At 37.2% G+C, this 19,928-nt stretch overlaps 1 protein-coding gene across 1 annotated transcript in view; it reads right to left on the bottom strand.

The window, feature by feature from the left end:
• The window catches only part of LOC108534654 (multiple C2 and transmembrane domain-containing protein 1-like), a gene marked incomplete at its 5' end in the record, with an annotated part of 262,224 nt that overhangs the window by 200,434 nt on the left and 41,862 nt on the right, over window positions 1-19,928 (bottom strand). The window contains 3 exon segments of the mRNA XM_017880123.1: window positions 8,176-8,306; window positions 12,205-12,375; window positions 17,519-17,596. Of these exon segments, the coding sequence (XP_017735612.1) occupies window positions 8,176-8,306; window positions 12,205-12,375; window positions 17,519-17,596 (380 nt within the window).

Raw genomic sequence — 19,928 nt, 5'->3', positions numbered from 1 at the left:
CACCGTTTTTCTCCCCTGCCTTTCCATCTGCTCTCTCTGAACCAGTGACCCACAACATTCCTTCCCAGATGAAACAGTCTTGTGATTAGCACCCTGGGTGTGTTCGTATGAGTTCCCTGGGGTATAGAAAGTACATGTTAGAACCATTTGCAATTATTTTTTACCTTAAAAGTAAGACAGAAATCAAGCCTCATCAATATCTAATACTCACATGAATACAGGTGGCACATACATCAGCTAAGTCACACAGGCCTCAAGTATTTTGAGGGAGGCATAGGAGCTGCATGGCTAACACGAAGGGGTCGACGGTGGCACCCTTCGGGGCTCACTCGCCTTTCCTGAATTGCAGTTCATACATGACCTATTAAGTGGATTTAGAGATTATATAATCTAATTTTAACTAAACTAATCCTCACAAAACGGACAATTGGCTTTAAAAGATCCCACCAAAGGAACTGTGGATAGAAGATAACGCTAATTGAGCAAGCACAAGTGAACAGCAATGATAAACAAGAATCTGCCAAGCCGACACTTCTACTCCACTTGAGCTCTAGGTCAGCCCCGCTATGGCTCACAAAGCAACGGTGCTAGAATCAGATCTGTCAAGGGATCCATCAAAACAATCCAAAATTATCAAGAGGAAATTTCCATCAGCTCTCTTCAACAATGAACATGTAAGTATATATTATGCCTTAAAGTACTAACTAGGCCGGGCGCGGTGGCTCAAGCCTGTAATCCCAGCACTTTGGGAGGCCGAGACGGGCGGATCACAAGGTCAGCAGATCGAGACCATCCTGGCGAACACAGTGAAACCCTGTCTCTACTAAAAATACAAAAAACTAGCCGGGCGAGGTGGCGGGCGCCTGTAGTCCCAGCTACTTGGGAGGCTGAGGCAGGAGAATGGCGAGAACCCGGGAGGCGGAGCTTGCAGTGAGCTGAGATCCGGCCACTGCACTCCAGCCTGGGTGATAGAGCGAGACTCCGCCTCAAAAAAAAAAAAAAAAAAAAAAAAAAAAAAAAAAAAAAAAAAAAAGTACTAACTAAAGAAATTTTGAAGCCATCATGACTAGCAAAACATTTAAACATAAAACACTCAGAATGGGAAGACATGCATCTATGAGGGGGGGATTTTAAAAAGCACAATTTTACTTAATTTTTATCAAATTGAATAATACATGTATGAAGCTTTTTGAGATTTCTTAATATATGAGAACTACTTTACATTTGCATAACGTAACATCTTATAAATTAATATATGACTCTTTGAAATGTTTGCATTAAAAAGATTCCATATGTAGCTGCTGAAGTGTTTTCAAGTTCCATGACTCTCAGAAGTTTTTACTCTATCTCTGACATTACAAAACACTAAATGCTGTTATTGCCTCTCTGTTGTTAGAAGTTGTCACTGTTCAACTGTCTCTGGGGAGATTGCTTTACCTGGGTATACTTCTGCAAACTTCTATAATTCCCTATTCACTGACATGAAGGTGAACTACACACTGTACCTACAGCAGTGTATGGAAACTGTCTTTGAGAACTTTGCCAATTATTTTAAAAATATTACAATGAGTACAGTCTTTCTGAGAAAATCTTCAGATGAACAAACAGTAACTCATTAAAGAAAAGGGATTAAAATCCTAATATATTTTGTTTAGGTTGAGTTTATGAAAAAACAATACCAAAATCAATGACAAACTCCATTCTTTATTTAAATATTGCTTGTGTCCCTAATGAACTATTTTCACTCAATCATTAGTAAAAAAAAAAAAAAAAAAAAAAAGTAAAAAACAATGATTTTATTTTTTAAAAAAATCTCTTCCGTTTAGAATTTTCTGGCTAGCTGTCCTTGTGCTTTCAGATTAATAATGCAGTAGGATTTCTCCTGCTCTTATTTATGTAGAAAGTAAAAGAAGCATTATAGTTTTGGTGTCACAAATGAAAAACGTTCCAAATCAGAATCTATGGAGTGTCAAATGCTCAAATGCATTGACTTTCAACCTCAAGAAAACACTAGTTTGGTTTTTATCCAAAGTCAAAGGCTATTTTCCTCATTTGCCACAGTGAACTTGAACGCACATTTGTGTGCATCTAAATAGCTCACATTCTCTTCTCCTCAGCAGTAGAGAGAGCCATAGATTTATTTTTATGGCCGTAGATTTTGAAAGCATTTGTTCTTCCCCCAGAACTTACCAGTTCAGAACACATTTTTCTTATCATATACCATTAATAAGAATTTTGTTAAACTTAAGCCCTTGACTGAAGTTTACATTGGTAGCATTTGGTTGTCACAGGTAGCACCAAATGCCTAGGCCCTTAGAACAATGCAACAAAGTCAGTAGCAATTCACCAACCTAAAATATATGTACCCCAAATCAACACTACTTTAAAGATAAACAAGCATTTTGCACACTAATAAATAATGCTGTAAATCTTGCTATATTGGATTGCAAATAACTCCAACTGAATAAAATTGCATGACATGGGATTTACTTATGCTGCACGTTCATAAAAACAACTTGTTCTCTGACAGCACTCATTCTTGGCAATTTACCGCCGCTGTCAGCAGTCAATTTGTTCAGATTACTGCTCTGCATAAAAGTGTAACAATCATGGGGATTTATTAGCTGATTATCGTAAAGGGGGCAGTCCGTCTTGCCTGCCAAAATGCAGGTGATCAGAAAGTTAAATAATTACATGCAGATTAACATTATTTCACCTTCACTTGAAATCTGTAGTTCAGTGACAGGTAAAATTTGTTGTTCAAACTTGCAATATGGTGTGCATCACCTAAGTTGGTTTACCGAGTACTTGGCATTTTACTGAGCACCCCATGGCTCCGGGACAACAAGCTGAATACAAGAGTGTGGTGAAATAAGCATGGGCTTTAGAGTAAGGAAACTCTGGATTTGAGCCTCAGATCAATCACCCCACTGGCTGAGCAACCTCTTAACTGCCCTCAGTCTCACTATTTGCATCTGCAAAACTGGTATAATATGAACCATCCCTGCTACCCCAGAGTGTTGAGCTAACGTGTATAATAGGGCCCTGTAGGTTGTAAAGCATTATTATTATTGTTTCTTTCCATTTATGGTAAATTTACTTTTGTGTAAAGTTTTACAACCAGATAGCTCTGTAGATATCATGATGATAAAAAGTTATAGTAAGTGTCTTGGTAAATGTACAGCCTACTTTTTCCCCAAACATGGCCATTTATTATTACTGAAGTAAAAAGATTGTTCAGACACTTTTATACTTTAACTAATTCATTATTCTCTTTTGCATTATATTCAATCATCTTTCCACAATTACACTGAAACTTTCTTACCTTCAACTAAGTCATGTTGTTCTAATTGCCTTTCAATTAATGCCTGGTGTCAGATCAGCATTTGTGTGACAAAGAGCCATAATTTCCAGTGTTAAATCAAGATTCAGGGATTTCTATTCAAACCCAGGAAATATTTACTGCATGCTTGGTGCCAGATACTTGTTTAGGTATGGAGTATGTTGCAGTGAACAAAAGACTCAAAAAATCCCTGCCCTTGTGGAGCTTACATTCTAATGAGGGAAAATAAATGATAACATAAATGAGAGGCATAGTTTGCCATATGGTGGCTGCTTTAATGGAGAAAAACAGAGCAGAATAGCCGAATGGGATGCCAAGAAAAAAAGGTTCAATTTTAAATAGGCTTGGTATGGATGCCTCCCTGACGAGACATTGGTGCACAGAGCTAAAGAAGATGAAGAAGCAAGGCAGGTGAGTGGATCCCTGAAGACAGTTAGATAGAGGGAAAGGTCCTGAGGTGGGAGGGTGTCTGGTATGCCTTGAGGAATAGCAGAAAGGCCAGCTGGCTGAAAGTGAGTAAAGGACTGGGAGAGGCAGAATAGCAGAAGTTCATGGTAGACAAGCAACAACGCCAGATTGTGCAAAGTCTTATAGGCCACTGAAGGGACTTTGGTTTTCCCTAGATTACAATGCAAAACAATTAAAGGGTTCGGAACAGAGGAGTTAAGTTACTTTATTTTTGTTTTAGAAATATTACTCTGGCTGCTAATTGGAAACAGACTGTTGTGGGTGGGGAAGTGTGGAAGGAAGAACAGGAGGCTGTTGCTATTGTCCATATGAAAGTTGATGGTGGCTTCGACCACAATAATAATGATAGAGATGATGAGAGGCCGAGAATCCTCAATATGTTTTGAAGAAAAATTATCAGGTTGCTGATTGATTTGATGAGAGTGAGAGAAAGAAAGGAATCAAACATGGTTCCATGATTTTTGGTGTTAGCGACAAACAAGAGAAGCCTGAAGGAAGAGCAGAAGCCAGAAGGAGGTGTGGGACTGGAGGTTAGAAGTTTAGCTTTGCACATTTTTTTTTTTTTTTTTTTTTTGAGACCGAGTCTCGCTCTGTCGCCCAGGCTGGAGTGCAGTGGCCGGATCTCAGCTCACTGCAAGCTCCGCCTCCAGGGTTTACGCCATTCTCCTGCCTCAGCCTCCCGAGTAGCTGGGACTACAGGCGCCGCCACCTCGCCCGGCTAGTTTTTTGTATTTTAGTAGAGACGGGATTTCACCATGTTAGCCAGGATGGTCTCGATCTCCTGACCTCGTGATCCGCCCGTCTCGGCCTCCCAAAGTGCTGGGATTACAGGCTTGAGCCACCGAGCCCGGCCTTAGCTTTGCACATTCTAAACTGGAGAAACCTATTAGACTTTCACATAGTGATATCAAGCAGGCAGTGCAATACAGGAATCTGGAATGCAGAGAAGAGTTATGGAGTGGAGCTGGGTGAATGGATGAAGTCACCATGGGAGCCAGTACAGATGAAGAAGATGCCCAAAGAGTGAGCTCTGAGGCCTTCCAGAACTACATGAGGGGATGAGGAAACACCTGCAAAGGAGACAAGAAGGAGCATGCAGTGAGGTAAGAAAAAAACAAGGAGTATATGTTGTCCTGGGAGGCAAGTGAAAAATGTGTTTCAAAGTAAGGAAGGGGTCAGCTAAATCCAGCACTGCTGCTGGGGCAGGTTAGACGAAGGTTGAAAACTGGTCATTGAATTGAACAACGTGGTGGGCTTGGGTGACATTGACAGGAGCAGTTTTGGTGGATTGCTAGGGGCAAATGCCTGACTATATTAGTTCAAGTAAGAATGGAAGTTGGGGCTGGGCGCAATGGCTCACACCTGTTAATCCCAGCACTTTGGGAGGCCGACGCCAGTGGATTGTTTGAGTTCAGGTGTTCGAGACCAGCCTTGGCAGCATGACAAAACGCTGCCTCTACCAAAAATAACAAATATTAGCCAGGCATGGTGGTGCATGCCTGTGGTCCCAGCTACTTGGGAGGCTGAGGTGGGAGGATCGCTTGAGCCCAGGAGGTGGAGGTTGTAGTGAGCCGAGATCACACCACTGCACTCCAGCCTGGGTGACAGATCCAGACCCTGTCTCAAAAACAAAAACGAAAACTAAAGAATGGAAGTGGGTAAAGTTCAGTACTAAAATAGTTTTAACTCTTTGACACTCCAGATTTGCAAGTGGCTCTTTCATTCATAGCCACTCTTGTTCTTATTAAATATTATGAAACAAAGTCTGTTATTGAGTTTGCATTTACAAAATGTATTATAAAAAATCATTATATATGACCAAAAATGGAAAATGAAATAGACAATTATAAACCATAGCATAATAAACTCGTTTATATAGATAATGTAATCCATACAAGTGTTCTCAGATTTGGGACTCAGTTTAGACAGTACCCTTAAAAAATGTTACTAGCCATCAAAGGAATAGTATCACCCTCTATGGCCAACTTTAAACTTACTCACAAGCCTCCAGCAAATTCCTAGAATAGTCTCTACTTTCAAAATTAACACAGACACAGAATGTTGCAGTGAGAGCTTGCAAAAGAGGACAGAAGATTATGATGACAGTTGTATGACTGTTACTTTACCCGGAGTACTCAAATTTAATTGGAAAGTAAGTCAATTCTTTGAAACTATTCTAGGAATTAAGTAATTCTATTATAATCTGTATTATCTCCACTGTTTCCATGCAAGTTTCAAATAAATAAACACAGTTGCCTGATACTTAGGTATAATAATATGTTGCTTTTCAGCGGCTTAACAAGCATCAATTTAGAGACCTAGAGTTTTCAGTGCTATCTGGATATCAAAAATATTTGAAATGATGATGCATCACAGTTATTTCTGCAAAAGGCAACCTTGCTAATTTAGGAGTGTGCAACATGTTTCTATTGTCCATCTTTCAGTATCTCAAAATTCAACACTGATTCCTTTCATTGTGTAAACCAGTATAAACCATTATTCCAGAGCTGTCTTGTCTACACCTGTGCTCATTTCACTCTAACCTTTTGGGCTTAAATTGCTTTCATAGGCAATTAAGTTTGGTATATGACCGAAAATAGACTTCTCTTTTTCAAGCTTCCACAGGTATCTGGAACAATCCTTCTGATCTTCCATCCAGAAATTTGTCACTGTTTTCTCAAAAATTAGCCAAAATATGAAAAATCTTTAGGAACAAGGTGAAGTGAGATAGGTCCACCTCTCTGTCAACCATGTCTGCCCTTGAAGAACTCATAATGTTATTAAGAGAGGAAAAGAAAATGATCAGTCCCAATTGGCCTTAGAAATTTTCAGTTTTTAAATTGGAAAATTCTTACCAAAGGAAAAAATATATAAAAGAACATCTGTCATCATACAAAAAAAAAAAAAAAAAGAGAGAAGAAGGGATATGAAGGAATGTAATATATACCTAGAAATACAGGAAGACAGCATATTTGCAGCATAATCTTCATCATTTTACCAAGATAAGAAAGTTTGAATACAAAGAAACAAGGTGGAGGTAGCAAGTTACACATGCCCATCATTCTGATTATCTTGTGGTCACCAAATATAACTAATATTATTATAACCAAAGAAAATGAACTCATCATTCGAGGAATAGCTACATAGTACCTTCTCGAAAGAGCTCATGGCTTATTGAGGGAGACAGAATCTTAGATATATAATTATAATGAAATGCATTTAATGTATTAACAGATGTGGTATATCCCAAAGAGAACAAGATAAAACTTTAAGAAAACTCTGAAAATAGTGTTTTAATTAAGGGAAAAACATGTGCAATAAAGGCCTGTGCTTTAAAAAGGCTTGAAATTTAATGTAGTATTAGATTATGGTGGTGTTTTCCAGGTTCACTTTACAAGTAAAATAGTAAAGGCTGCCTGAAGCTCATTTTTGACTGCTCACTATATAATCCTATGAAGACGATGATATATATATAACTGCATCATAAAAAAATCAAGAGATAAATATGTTGGATTGGATTCTTGTTCTTACTTTTCCAGAGTATAATTTATTTTACTCTTAGGATGTATACATTTTCTTCAGGCTGTATGCTTAAAGACTTGGAGTTTCATGTAAGCTACAATGAGGAAAGAATTTTTTTTAATTTAAAAAATTAACAAATTTTTCGGTACACTACACTTTATTTCAATATTGGCATGTTTCAATGTGTTTTGCTACAAAGACACATATATAACTATTAAGAAATATAAACATAGGCTTTAAAATAAGAAAACAATTCATATGATTCAAGTGGTCACTCAAAATAACCCTGACTTTGTGGAAAAATGTCATGTAAGCCTCAAAATACTCCTTTCTTTACTGTGTTATCAGATTAACATGGATCTGCCTCACTTACATGCTTCCTACACTAAAACTTGGGAACTCTATGGATTTATGAACTCCAAGGAGATTACAAGTATTGTCTACTTTGTAGGGCGCTGTAGAAAATAATGTATTTTATGGTGATAGTATGTTTTATGAAAATAAATATTATCTTAGATCACTTTACAGACTATGAATATGCTCTTTGTTCCTTTATGTATCTTACATCAGATGAAATTCCTCTTTTTCAACTCCCATAACTTTGACGTCTGGAGAAAATTAATGGATATCAAAATTCAGATAGCCTGTGTCCATCAACTGGTCAAAACCGCCACCTACTGGTCAATTTTGAATCTATTTTCAGTTCATCCAAGCATTGCCTTACCATGGTAAAGTCCCTTTCTTCAAAACAGTAAAGATCATTTACAATAACAGGCTTACAGCAAATATTCTTTTAATAAAAATGCTCTAGGGATGAACCAAAAGTTACAAATTGCACAAACCTGCCAATAAAATCATCCCTTTTCCCAGCATCTTTGTCCCATGCAGTGATATCAATGATTCCTCCTCTTTCTTCATAAAGGTGAAAATCAAATTGTTCCCTCCACTGAGGATTCAACGTTTTTGGCATAATCTGGAAAAAAAATCATTATTGTCATATTGGTAGCAGGTTTTAAAAAAAAACTTCAACCTGAGACACTAAATCAAACTTTTGGTACTATAGTATCTAGAAAAGCATGCTGTGTGCTATTTGAAAAAAAGATTACAGAAATAATGGAGATGACTCATTCGATCTCCAGCATCTTTACTGAGTAGTACCTGAATTGACCTTAATGGATGTGTACTGAAAATCAAAAGATATCCTTTGATTATCTTAAGTAGCAGATAAGATATATAAACTATGCATAAGAGGTAATAATCTATGAAAGAAATAGCTCACTCAGATACTAGCAATATTTTACATAATCATAGTTAATACATTAAAATATAACTCATCGTCGTCATCTCATAATAAAGGAGGATGAGGATTTTCAGAGTTTTTTTTTTTCTTACTTGCCACACACATTGGAATCCTGACTTGAGTACATGAAAAACACACAATTAATTTCTGTGAGAGCAGGAGAAAAAAGCAAGTAGCTTTTGGGTGGTCAAATTTTTATCTTAGACTTATAGCACTGATGTAGTATCTCATGTTATAGATGGATAAGTTGAGACCTAGAGTTTAAGTGACACACCTAAGGTCAGTATGTTTTAGCATTTAGACACTAACTCAAAGTCTTTGATTAAAGCTTCAGAACTCGGTCAGGTGAGGTGACTCATGCCTATAATCCCAGCACTTTGTGAGGCCAAGGTGGGCGGATCACAAGGTCAAGAGATCGAGACCATTCTGGCCAACATGGTGCAACCCCGTCTCTACTAAAAGTACAAAAATTAGCTGGGCATGATGGCGCTTGCCTGTAGTCCCAGCTACTGGGGAGGCTGAGGCAGGAGAATTGCTTGAACCTGGGAGGTGGAGGTTGCAGTGAGCCGAGATTGTGCCACTGCACTCCAGCTTGGCGACAGAGCGAGCCTCTGTCTCAGAAAAAAAAAGCTTCAGGACTCTTCCCCCAAAACCATATGCCAAAAATGTTTGTGAAATAATAAATGAATATATATGAGTATATATGTATGTATACATATATGTATGTATGCATACATATATGTGGATATACTCTTTGTGTTGCATATACAAGAAAAATATCTGAAATGTAATTCTGTAACTTCAAGTATTCGGATAAGTCATTTTGTACAGTAGAGTCAATGAACAAAGTAACCTATATTGATAGAAATGGAATTTTAAAATTCCATTTACCACTGGGTTAAACAACAGTCATATTTGTTTCCTTTTTCTTTTTTTTTTTTTTTTTTTTTTTTGAGACGGAGTCATGCTCGGCCGCCCAGGCTGGAGTGCAGTAGCCGGCTCTCAGATCAATCCAAGCTCCGCCTCCCGGGTTGACGCCATTCTCCTGCCTCAGCCTCCCGAGTAGCTGGGACTACAGGCGCCTGCCTCGTCGCCCGGCTGGTTTTTTGTATTTTTTAGTAGAGACGGGGTTTCACCGTGTTAGCCAGGATGGTCTCGATCTCCTGACCTCGTGATCCGCCCGTCTCGGCCTCCCAAAGTGCTGGGATTACAGGCTTGAGCCACCGCGCCCGGCCTCCTTGTTCTTTCTTTTTAGCAGGAAGGCATGCAGTGGCCTTTTCTCTTTTTAATGTATGGCAGACAAATCTTCAGATGTAAAGTTTGAAAGCAATGAAGTATGTTATATGCAAAGGTAATGCAAATGAATCACAATTTTTAAAGTTCATAATCTGAAATTAATCAGCAATAGATCAAGGAAAGAAAGAGCAAAGAGAGACACATGTCCATTGCTGGGTTTCATATTTCATACCTAAAGAGCAGAACTATAAAAATAAGTAATGTTTGAAGCCTAGTAGAACACGGAAATGGTGCTAACTAAGAAAGGACAAGACAGAAGTGGTCATAGGTATCTATCTTTGGAATCAGTAGCTACTTTAATATATGTTATTAAGCCCCATGGCAGAAAAAAAAATGGCACTGAATGAAGGCTATGATAATTTAAATGTCTTACAATCAGGCTCAGATGAACTCCTATGGTATTTTGGGGTGTGGTCTGTCTTTACTTATCTGGCCTTAAACAGACTAAATTTCCATTTTTCTCTTTTAGGACTGCCTTCCCTATATGATTTCCTTCAGGTCAGATATAATGCCTTCCCTTTCCATGTGGGCACTCCAGCCAGTCTGCTAGCAGTACTCACTGCCTGCTAATGATGGGCTCTGTGATATTTCTAAACTACCGTAAGTACTAGTGAAAACTTCCTGGGCTGGAAGGGACCTAAGCAGACTGTTTATCAAAAATCTATAGAAATTATGACACTAAGGTGAATAAATGCCCATCGGAATGGAATGTGATCTTTAATACAAGATGGATATGATCAGTTGTCCTAAGCTGTCTATGAATAACAGCTGTAAAAACTGACCAATAAAGAGGACATAGTTCATTACAACAGAGATAAGACAATATGGTTTGGTTCTGTGTATCAACCAAAATCTCATGTTGTATTGCAATCCCCACATGTTGGAGGAGGGGCCTAGTGGGAGATGACTGAATCATGGGGCTGGATTCCCCCTTGCTGTTCTCACGATAGTGAATGCATTCTCACAACATCTGGTTGTTTAAAAGTGTGTGGCGCTTCCCTTTTCACTCTCTCTCGCTCTGCCATAGAAAGACATGCTTGATTCCACTTTGCCTTCTGCCATGATTGTAAGTTTCCTGAGGCCTCCCAGCCATGCTTCCTGTACAGCTTGCAGAACTGTGAGTCAGTTAAACCTCTTTTCTTCATAAGTTACCCAGTCTCAGGTAGTTCTTTATAGACGTGTGAGAATGAACTAAAATATAAGACATGTGCCAAAAATATAGCTATGAATACTAGACCCTTATTCATTATTACTTATATCACTAAAATTATTTTTTAATATATTATTACTACTAATATAATCGATACTATATGATATATTTCTTACTACTGTTGTTACTCTTCCTCTTCTGCTATTTTCATTTGCTGAGTCATTATGGACAAGGAAGTATTCTAAGCCCTTTAAATGCATAACTAACATATATTCATTTAATCTCAGTAACTCTGTTAGGTAGGCATTATTTTAACTCTCATTTTTACAGATGGGAAAACTAAGATATGGAGAGACAAAGCAATTTGTTCTAATAAATTTTAAAATTTGCTATTTGCATTGGTACAATTCAGGTTGGATAAAGTGTCTAAGAGTAACGTATGAAGATTTTTATGGCATGTAAAATAATGCTATTTGTAATACTGATATTAGCACTAGTTGTAATAATGTTAAAAGCTACAATCTTGGGAGGCCGAGGCAGGTGGATCACGAGGTCAGGAGATTGAGACCATCCTGGGCAACATAGTGAAATGCCGTCTCTACTAAGAATACAAAAATTAGCTGGGCGTGGTGGTGCACACCTGCAGTCCCAGCTACTCGGGAGGCTAAGACAGAAGAATTGCTTGAACCCAGTAGGCGGAAGTCGCAGTGAGCCAAGATCGTGCCACTGCACTCCACACTCCAGTCTGGTGACAGAGCGAGATTCCATTAAAAAAAAAAAAAAAAAAAGCCACACTCTGAGTACTTTATGTGCCAGGCATGAACTTTGTGTTTTCTGGGTGGCTGTTATTGTTTTAATAACAATAAATAAACATAATCAGAGCTATGCCAGGAGATAGTTCCAACTATTATTCCTATGTTGTAGATGAAGAAATTGGGACATAGACAAGTAGTTTACGTGAGGTCAATGCTATACAATTATTGGTCTTGTTTTCTGATAGGTTGTTAAAAAAAAAGTTTGTTAAGCATTTAAAAAATTATCTAGTGGTTTCATCTCCTAAACCAGGGCTATTAACCAACCAACGCCTTCCAAATATTGACAGGAACACAATAGAGATATGGTTACCTTGCTCTTGTACTTCTGATGCCCAAGCCGGAACTTCACGTAGGGGTCGCTCAACCCATTGGAATCCATGGCCTTGAGGTCTCTCCCTTCAATCAAGGTGATGCTGACTATTCCTCTCCAAAGATGTGATTTTCTGTGTAGGTCTGATAGGCGTAAACTTTGGGTCTGAAACTTTTGGCAAATGAAATTGAGTTAGGTTATTGTGTTTTAAACCCAAATACCTCATTTTGGCATTACCTTTTCTCCTGTTATGATTCTTCAAAAAATAAAGGATAGATAATTATAATTTTTTTAAACTAAAATAATTATGAATTATTGTTTGTTAATTATAAAATTAATAAATTATGAAATTATCATCTCATGATAAATTTGTAATGTAAAAGAGTTGAGTGTTCAAAATACAGCCTAGCTTTTCAATTCTTAAGATTACATGATGTAGATACTTCAAGAATATCAGAAAATATTTGCATGTGTGCCAAATAGGCTTATACCAAAATATATATACAATAAATGTTAGAAATATCAAAGGCCTCATTCATACTGTGGTATTTAATTTTTAAACTATTTATGGTTTTGAAGATCTCTTTATTTATGTTATAAACATATTTTAGGGGTGGTTTTTAATTGTAAGATTAGTTGCAAGTTCTATTCAGGTAGTTTAAAAACTTCTTTCTTGCCACATTTGGAGATTATTGAGCGTCAGATTACTAAAGGACAATTTAAGTTACCACAAAATAGAAAACAAAATCAATACGCCCATCTAAGATGTCTTGCTTATACTAAAAGTTTCATCACAAATATTTAAAATGTTTAAAGTTACACATATGATTTATATTGGCAAGTATGTTTCTGGATTTATTTTACATTTTAGTATCTGAACATTTTCTTTAATGACTTTTAATATTCTTTTTGTTTGTTTGTTTAGAAACAGTCTTGCTCTGTCAGTCTGGCTGGAGTGCAGGGGTGTGGTCATAGCTGACTATAACCTCAAACTCTCTGGCTCAAGTGATCCTCCTATCTCAGCCTCCCAAGTAGCAGCCTCAGGCATGCACCACTGCACCCAGCTAATTTTTATTTTTTATTTTCATTTCATTTGTTTGGTTTTGTTTTTAGAGAAAGGGTCTTGCTTGCTTGACCAGGCTGGAGTGCAGTGGCGTGATCATAGCTCACTGCAGCTTTGAACTCCTAGCTCCAAGTGATCCTCCTGCCTCAGACTCCCAAAGTGCTGGGATTACAGGCATGAGCCACCACACCTGGCTTAGACTTTTATTAAAATTGGCAAGTCTACTAAAAATGGCCATATAATCTCTTTAAACTAAAAAGGACATAAAACAAGCCATAGAAAGTAACTAAATGTGAAAACATTTTCAATCTGGATTCAACATCAAGCAGTACTATAAAAATGGTTTATTTCATATTATCAAACATGTTTTTTCTACTTATAGTCATTTCATGAAGAAATTCGACATTCCTCTCAACCTCAAAGTATACTTCTAAATTATGGATTAGCACTACTTTCTACCTAATCCTGTATACGTTAATGTTACAAAGTTACAGTCTATTTTGTATAACTCTCCCTCCCACTTTGACTTCCTACCTTTTTCCATACCAGAGCAACGCCATCGATATTTTTATCGTCATTTCACAGTGCTTCTATTAGGAAAATGAAAACTACATTCTCCAAAAGATAATACTTCTAATACTTGAACATTTCAATGAAAATCTTTGACAATCACATTGCATATTTTCCTGCCTTTTTGAACACAGCACATTTTGAACCTTGCCTGGTGGCTCTGCCCTATGAATATCAATACAGACCTTTGTCTACACACTCTTCATCCCTGTGAGCTTCAAAAGCAGCATTTAAATGTGTTCTGAAGTGTAAAGGAGAATTCATGGAGCACCTGCAAGTTCTGCAGAACTCCATGTCCCCTTCAGCTGGAGCCCCACTGCTCCCGTCTGTTCTATATATTGAATTTCCACATTAGATTTTGTTGAACAGAGGATTTCTCAGATGAAAGTAATTGTTTAGAATTTGTTGCACCCAGTTATGGCTAAGGTCTTTGTTTTAGTTCTAAGATTTCATGCAACTTATTATTATATAATCCAGCCGTAGATTTTGGTGTATGACTGCTTGGTTTGACCACTTCTGCTGCTGTTGAGACTGCCTCTAACAGCAAACTCTAGGGAATCGGGTTTTAAACTTTGGATTGGAAACTTTTTTAAGGAATATGAGTAGCAAAGAAAGAACCAAAGAAAACAAATGTTGTAGCAAGCAAGAAGAAGTAATTATTTTAGAAAAGATCAAGGAGTTAATAGCTGCCAACTAATACAGAGCTGTAGAATTTAAAAGTGTACATGTCTACATTACAACGTTTGGTTCCCACGAAAACCCCATGAGGTCAGAAGGCAAGGCTTCTTAGCCCCATTTTACTGATGGAACTCAGAGTGGTTGTGCTCATAAATGGTAGATATGTGACTAGAACCCCAATATTTCTCATCTTTATTCCTGAGCTTCCCCAATACAAGTGTTTAGGTTGGAGATTCTCTCATAGGTTAAAAGGTAATCATGATTTAAACAAAATGTTTCCAAAGGATACTCTCCAGTTAAGTGGCGAGCACATGGCTAATTTACGAAACTACCTTTTACTTTTCTATTATATGACCACGTGTTTATATTTATAATATTTCAGCTTGTTGAAGAATATACTTAATGCCATTTTTCTATGTGCTTTCTGGAAGCAGTCAAATAGTAGTTGGGTACAAGCTAGGTTACACAGTGTCTTCAATTAGCAAGGCGAAGTAAGTTTCTTTAATAGTCCCATGTCTAAAATAGTGCTTTCCTTGCTTGCTCCTCCTTTCATTTTGTTTTCTGGTTTTTATTTATTTATTTATTATTATTATTATTATTTTATTTTATTTTTTTGAGACGGAGTCTCGCTCTGTTGCCCAAGCTGGAGTGCAGTGGCCGGATCTCAGCTCACTGCAAGCTCTGCCTCCTGGGTTTACACCATTCTCCTGTCTCAGCCTCCCGAGTAGCTGGGACTACAGGCGCCCGCCACCTCGCCCGGCTAGTTTTTTGTATTTTTTAGTAGAGACAGGGTTTCACCGTATTATTATTTTTTAACATGAGAACATGAAATTGACTTACAGAGTGAGGGGGAGAAAAGCCATTTTCACTCTGTAAGTCAAGTTCATATTCTCATGTAAAGCTCACAGGAGGAGAAAAGATTCCATTTTCCATGGGGTCCTTTATGCTTTCACAGAAATAAAATGAACATAATAGAGACTTTACCTACTGCCATTAGTTGCTGTGAAATGCTGTTCTATAACCCAGAAGAACATTTCCAAAACAACTTGGGGAGCTAAGTGGGAGGAAGAAGGAGAACATTTCTTCATAAAAACAGGGCTAATGGGTATGGTAATTATGGGGACCTGTGCATAAGGCTAAGAAGAAGAAATAAAAAAGTTTCAAAGATATTCTAATCATCTATTTTAAGTGATATTTTCTTCTTCAATAATTTTTGTTCAAAATGGTACTTCTCTACAAAGAAACTCCATAATTCAACTGTAGATTTTATTGAGCAACTGCATAGTCATGAAACTGTTAAATATTTAGTCTATGCGTGAAGAAGTGAGACTTGAAATAAAATCACAGGTAAAGGTAAAAGATATAAACATAGGCTATCAAAAGCAGAAGAGATAAGCATGGAACATAAATGTTCACTCACATCTTCCTAGCAATTTCTGGCTATATAACTTGGGCATGTTTCTCTCTCTCTGGGACTCAATTTTCTTATCTTTGATTTGTCAAGACTGTACTTCAGGGCCCTAAGTGTACTAACAACCCTTTTCTGTGTGTACCTACGGGTGGAGGGAGGTTGTGTGTTCAGGGGCCTACAGAGAAAGAAGTACACTCCATCAACAATGAAGATTTAGCTTGCTCAAGATAGTCATTTATTACTCTTACTTATTTTTAAAATCAAAGTTCTGGGGAGCTCATTGAAGGCGTGAGGATGGGCAGAATACCACAGCAAAAAGAAACTTTGCAAACTATGGAATTCTGATGCTCTCCAAGGTATCTTCTGAGTCACTTGCTGCTCTGTTTAAAAAGTTTCCTTCCTTTGTACAGTAAATCTCTCAAATATGTGGTCCACAGACCAGTGGCATTGATGTCACCTGGGAACTTTTTGAAACTAGAATCCTCTGACCCCATCCAGACTAACAGCATCAGAAGCTCTGGGAGTGGAGCCAGGCATTCTGGTTTAACCAGCCTGCCAGGTGATTCTGATACACACTCAAGTGTGAGAATCCTTGCTTTGAAAGTTATGTGGAGCATGCACACTGGCTTCTCTATGTTCTAATAACTATTAATACAATTGTAAAAATTAACATTAATATTATTTATACTATTTAAAGTCGTTTTTTAGTTCTGATTAGGAAACATATTGGTCTAGATATCTGGGGTATTTAAAAAGAGAAGCAGGACCCTACTGAACAATTATGAAAAGTTGTGCTTCTTTTCTTCCTTTATTATTTTTCTCATAAATATATCTAAATAACACATATTTATTGAAGTGTTGATAGTCCACCAAAATCACTTATTGAGCACCTAAAGGGCAAAGAGTATTAAACAAATCCAAAATATCATTCAATAAAATTTGCATATTGCAGCTGGTACTTAGTTTTCTAAGGTAATGCTCTCAACTAGGTCCTTGTTGAATTAGAAGTCTTATTGAGGGGGACAAGAAAAAAGGCAAGAAGACTAAAAAGAAAAAAACCAACCTAGTTCTTCAAAGCAAAGAACAAAAACAAAGCCCTTAAAAGGAAAGAACAATCCTTGAACTTGTAAGGTAGTTGTTCTCAAATTCTAGCAGTCAATTTGCTGGAATTGCATGATTCTCTGAGATGTGACTCAGTTCTTATGGAGTAGAGCCGAGTCTGTATTTCAGCATGTGCCCCATGTGATTCTCATCCATCCAAAGTTTAGGATCCACTTTCATAAGGAATATTCATCCAAGTTCATAATTAATAAAGATTATCAAGACACCAGTTAGCAATACAGATTTCAAAGCATGAAGCAATTAGTCCATAACAGGTATCTTTAGTAAGATTTTAGAACAAATGAGCTGGCAATTTAAAGAAAGTGTTAGTTATATTATTCCTTGAAAAAAATTAAGATTACAATTCCTTTGCCTATGTACAAAATAGGTTAGTATAAGGAATAGGTTTTCAGTACAGTAAGTTGGCTCTCAGAAATCACAGCTCATGCAAGCTCAGAAAAAAAATAAATGAACTGAATGGTTGAACTTACTTGTGCATTTTTGCAATAAGGACTCTGCAGCTCTGCTTTGCAGAAGCCCAGGACAGGAAGAGCTGGCCTGCCGCACGTCTGGATGGAAATGAATGATCAGAGCTGTACGGGGAAGGTTTGTACCATTCTCAACCCCTCATTTTGATCAGCAGTTTGAATTACTCTTCAGAAAACATTAGTTGAGAAAATTTGTATTTGCCTCTCAAGTCACTGTCAGAAAATGTCTTATAGCACCATGAAGATAAATGTCAATGCAACTCTAAATTTCCAGCCACTATTTTCTTTAGTAGAATGATGCTGCAGTGGTCAAGGAAATGAAGCCCAGAGATTATATAGTAATAGAGCCTAATTAAGTGATTTCAGGTTTTTGTTAATAGGTGTATCAGAGAAAATAACTATAGCAAGAGAAATCATGAAAAGAATAATTGTTTCCAAGTCTGCTGCTTCAAAATATCGGAATAGTGATACGCTTTCAGAAAAATAAATGTGATGTGAATAGGCAATAAATAAGATCATATTAACCCTGCATCCCACATGTAAATCTTTTGTAATGATTAAAGAAGTATCTCTAAACTAATAGGGAAATTTTGTTCCACATGACACCTCCCTTTCCTGCCTTTGCTATGAAAAAGTAACCCAAAGATCCCTTCACTACCAAGACCAAGAGTAGCAAGGGAAGGATTAAGACAGATACAGCTGAACAGGAACTCCTCGGGGGAAGTTATCATGGTGGGACTGAAAGTTTATATTACAGGTCTTCTGGAGCAGTTAAAGAAAGTTTCTTAACAACAGTATTATGATGAGATTAGAGTCGTCAGCCTTAATAACATCGACAGAGAAGACTGGATTAGGGCAGTCGGAAAGGTGGATTAAATCACACAGAAAGAAAGGAACATTTGTTGTGCAGCAATTACATGCTGCTGTTTTCACACTCCAGTGTTTTTCATGACAGGAATCTTATTTTAAGGTAAATAAAGTGAGGTATAGAGAAGGTAAGTACCCCACTCAAAGCCAAATGACTAGAGATTGGCAAGGCTGAGATTTGAATCTAGAGTTGCTGAGACCTAATCCATGATTTCCACCGCCACCCACCTATATTTCCCTTTTTTTGACAGAGACTAAGAAATTCATGGTACAACAAAAGAAATTAATTGGTACAGAAGTTTTCAAAATACTTTGACTGTCACTTAGGTGAAATGTATCCTTGGTTATAGATTATCAACAAAGGCTAATCGAGGGATTAGAGGAAGTAAGAGTAGGTGGGTGGTAATAACCCCAGCATATGTTATTCACTTTTTAACAAATTATAGTTTAATGTCTGCTAGTAAGGTGGTGAAGTCATAGAATCTAGCATCTAAATTGGGAGCATTTCTATATTCCAGTTCTAGTTAAAAGGTTTAGTAATTCTATTCCTTGAAAAGATGGATCACTAACAATGAGATATTTTATTTTTCTAGATCTTGATTTAAAATAGATCAAAATAAAACAATCTGTTTAGACTTAATATGAGACTAAGGGAACACAGTTAAACCAATCCCCTTCCCTGATATGTACAAATAATCCTTGGCTTTTGTTATCCTGGATTTTATTACCTGTGTACAACCTAATCCTTCCAAATGAGACCCAGACACTGAAACAGGGAGTGAAAGACATTGCTTATGTGTTTACAATAAGCCATGTGGGGAATCAGCTCTTTCTTCTATTTTCAGCACAGGGTGCATGTGCTTTTATTTAATCAAATGATCCCCGAGACACTACAAAGAAGAGATAATGACAGCCTAGAATGACTGTTTTGTGCTGCAAAGACGAGTGTGGAGCAATTAGCTCAATCCCAGGCACAGGCCTGTTCTATCTTTTCCTTTTCCTGCTGAGTTTATTCGAGTGAATTGCACCTGGATGATGAAGTCCAACAAGTGCATTTGTTCTGCCATCCATCCATCCTCTCAAGGTAGGATTGCTTTTACAGAAAACCCTCTCGGTGCTTTGTCCAGCCCAGTCTGAAGTGTCTCATCTTATAATAAAGCTTTGATCCTTTTTTTCTTAGAAGATGATTTACTGGCACCATAATCCTTAGCGAAATTCTGCTGGTTTTTAATCCTTAAACTTTCTTTTATATTTCCATTGCTTCTTGATACAATTTATGGTGCCAGGAAGTTCTTTATGTTTACTTAAGATGTTTTAACTATCCTCTCTAACTTTAATCGTGGCCAAAGAAAAGTTTTAAAGCTTTTACTACATTTGTTTGAAAATACATACAAATAGAAAACCATCATATATATTGTAATCTTTTGGGCTTGATGAAATAATCTACAAATTTCTAGCAATAATATGGGAAAGGAATAATAGTCTTGGGCTTGCCTTACAGAGACCTGTTTTTTTTTTTTTTTTTTTTTTTTTTTTTTTTTTTTTT

This window comes from Rhinopithecus bieti, unplaced genomic scaffold (assembly GCF_001698545.2).
Source record: "Rhinopithecus bieti isolate Rb0 unplaced genomic scaffold, ASM169854v2 scaffold_12189, whole genome shotgun sequence".
NCBI lineage: Eukaryota > Metazoa > Chordata > Mammalia > Primates > Cercopithecidae > Rhinopithecus > Rhinopithecus bieti.
Note: the sequence above shows the minus strand (reverse complement) of the source record. Positions and strands in the feature narration are given on the sequence as shown.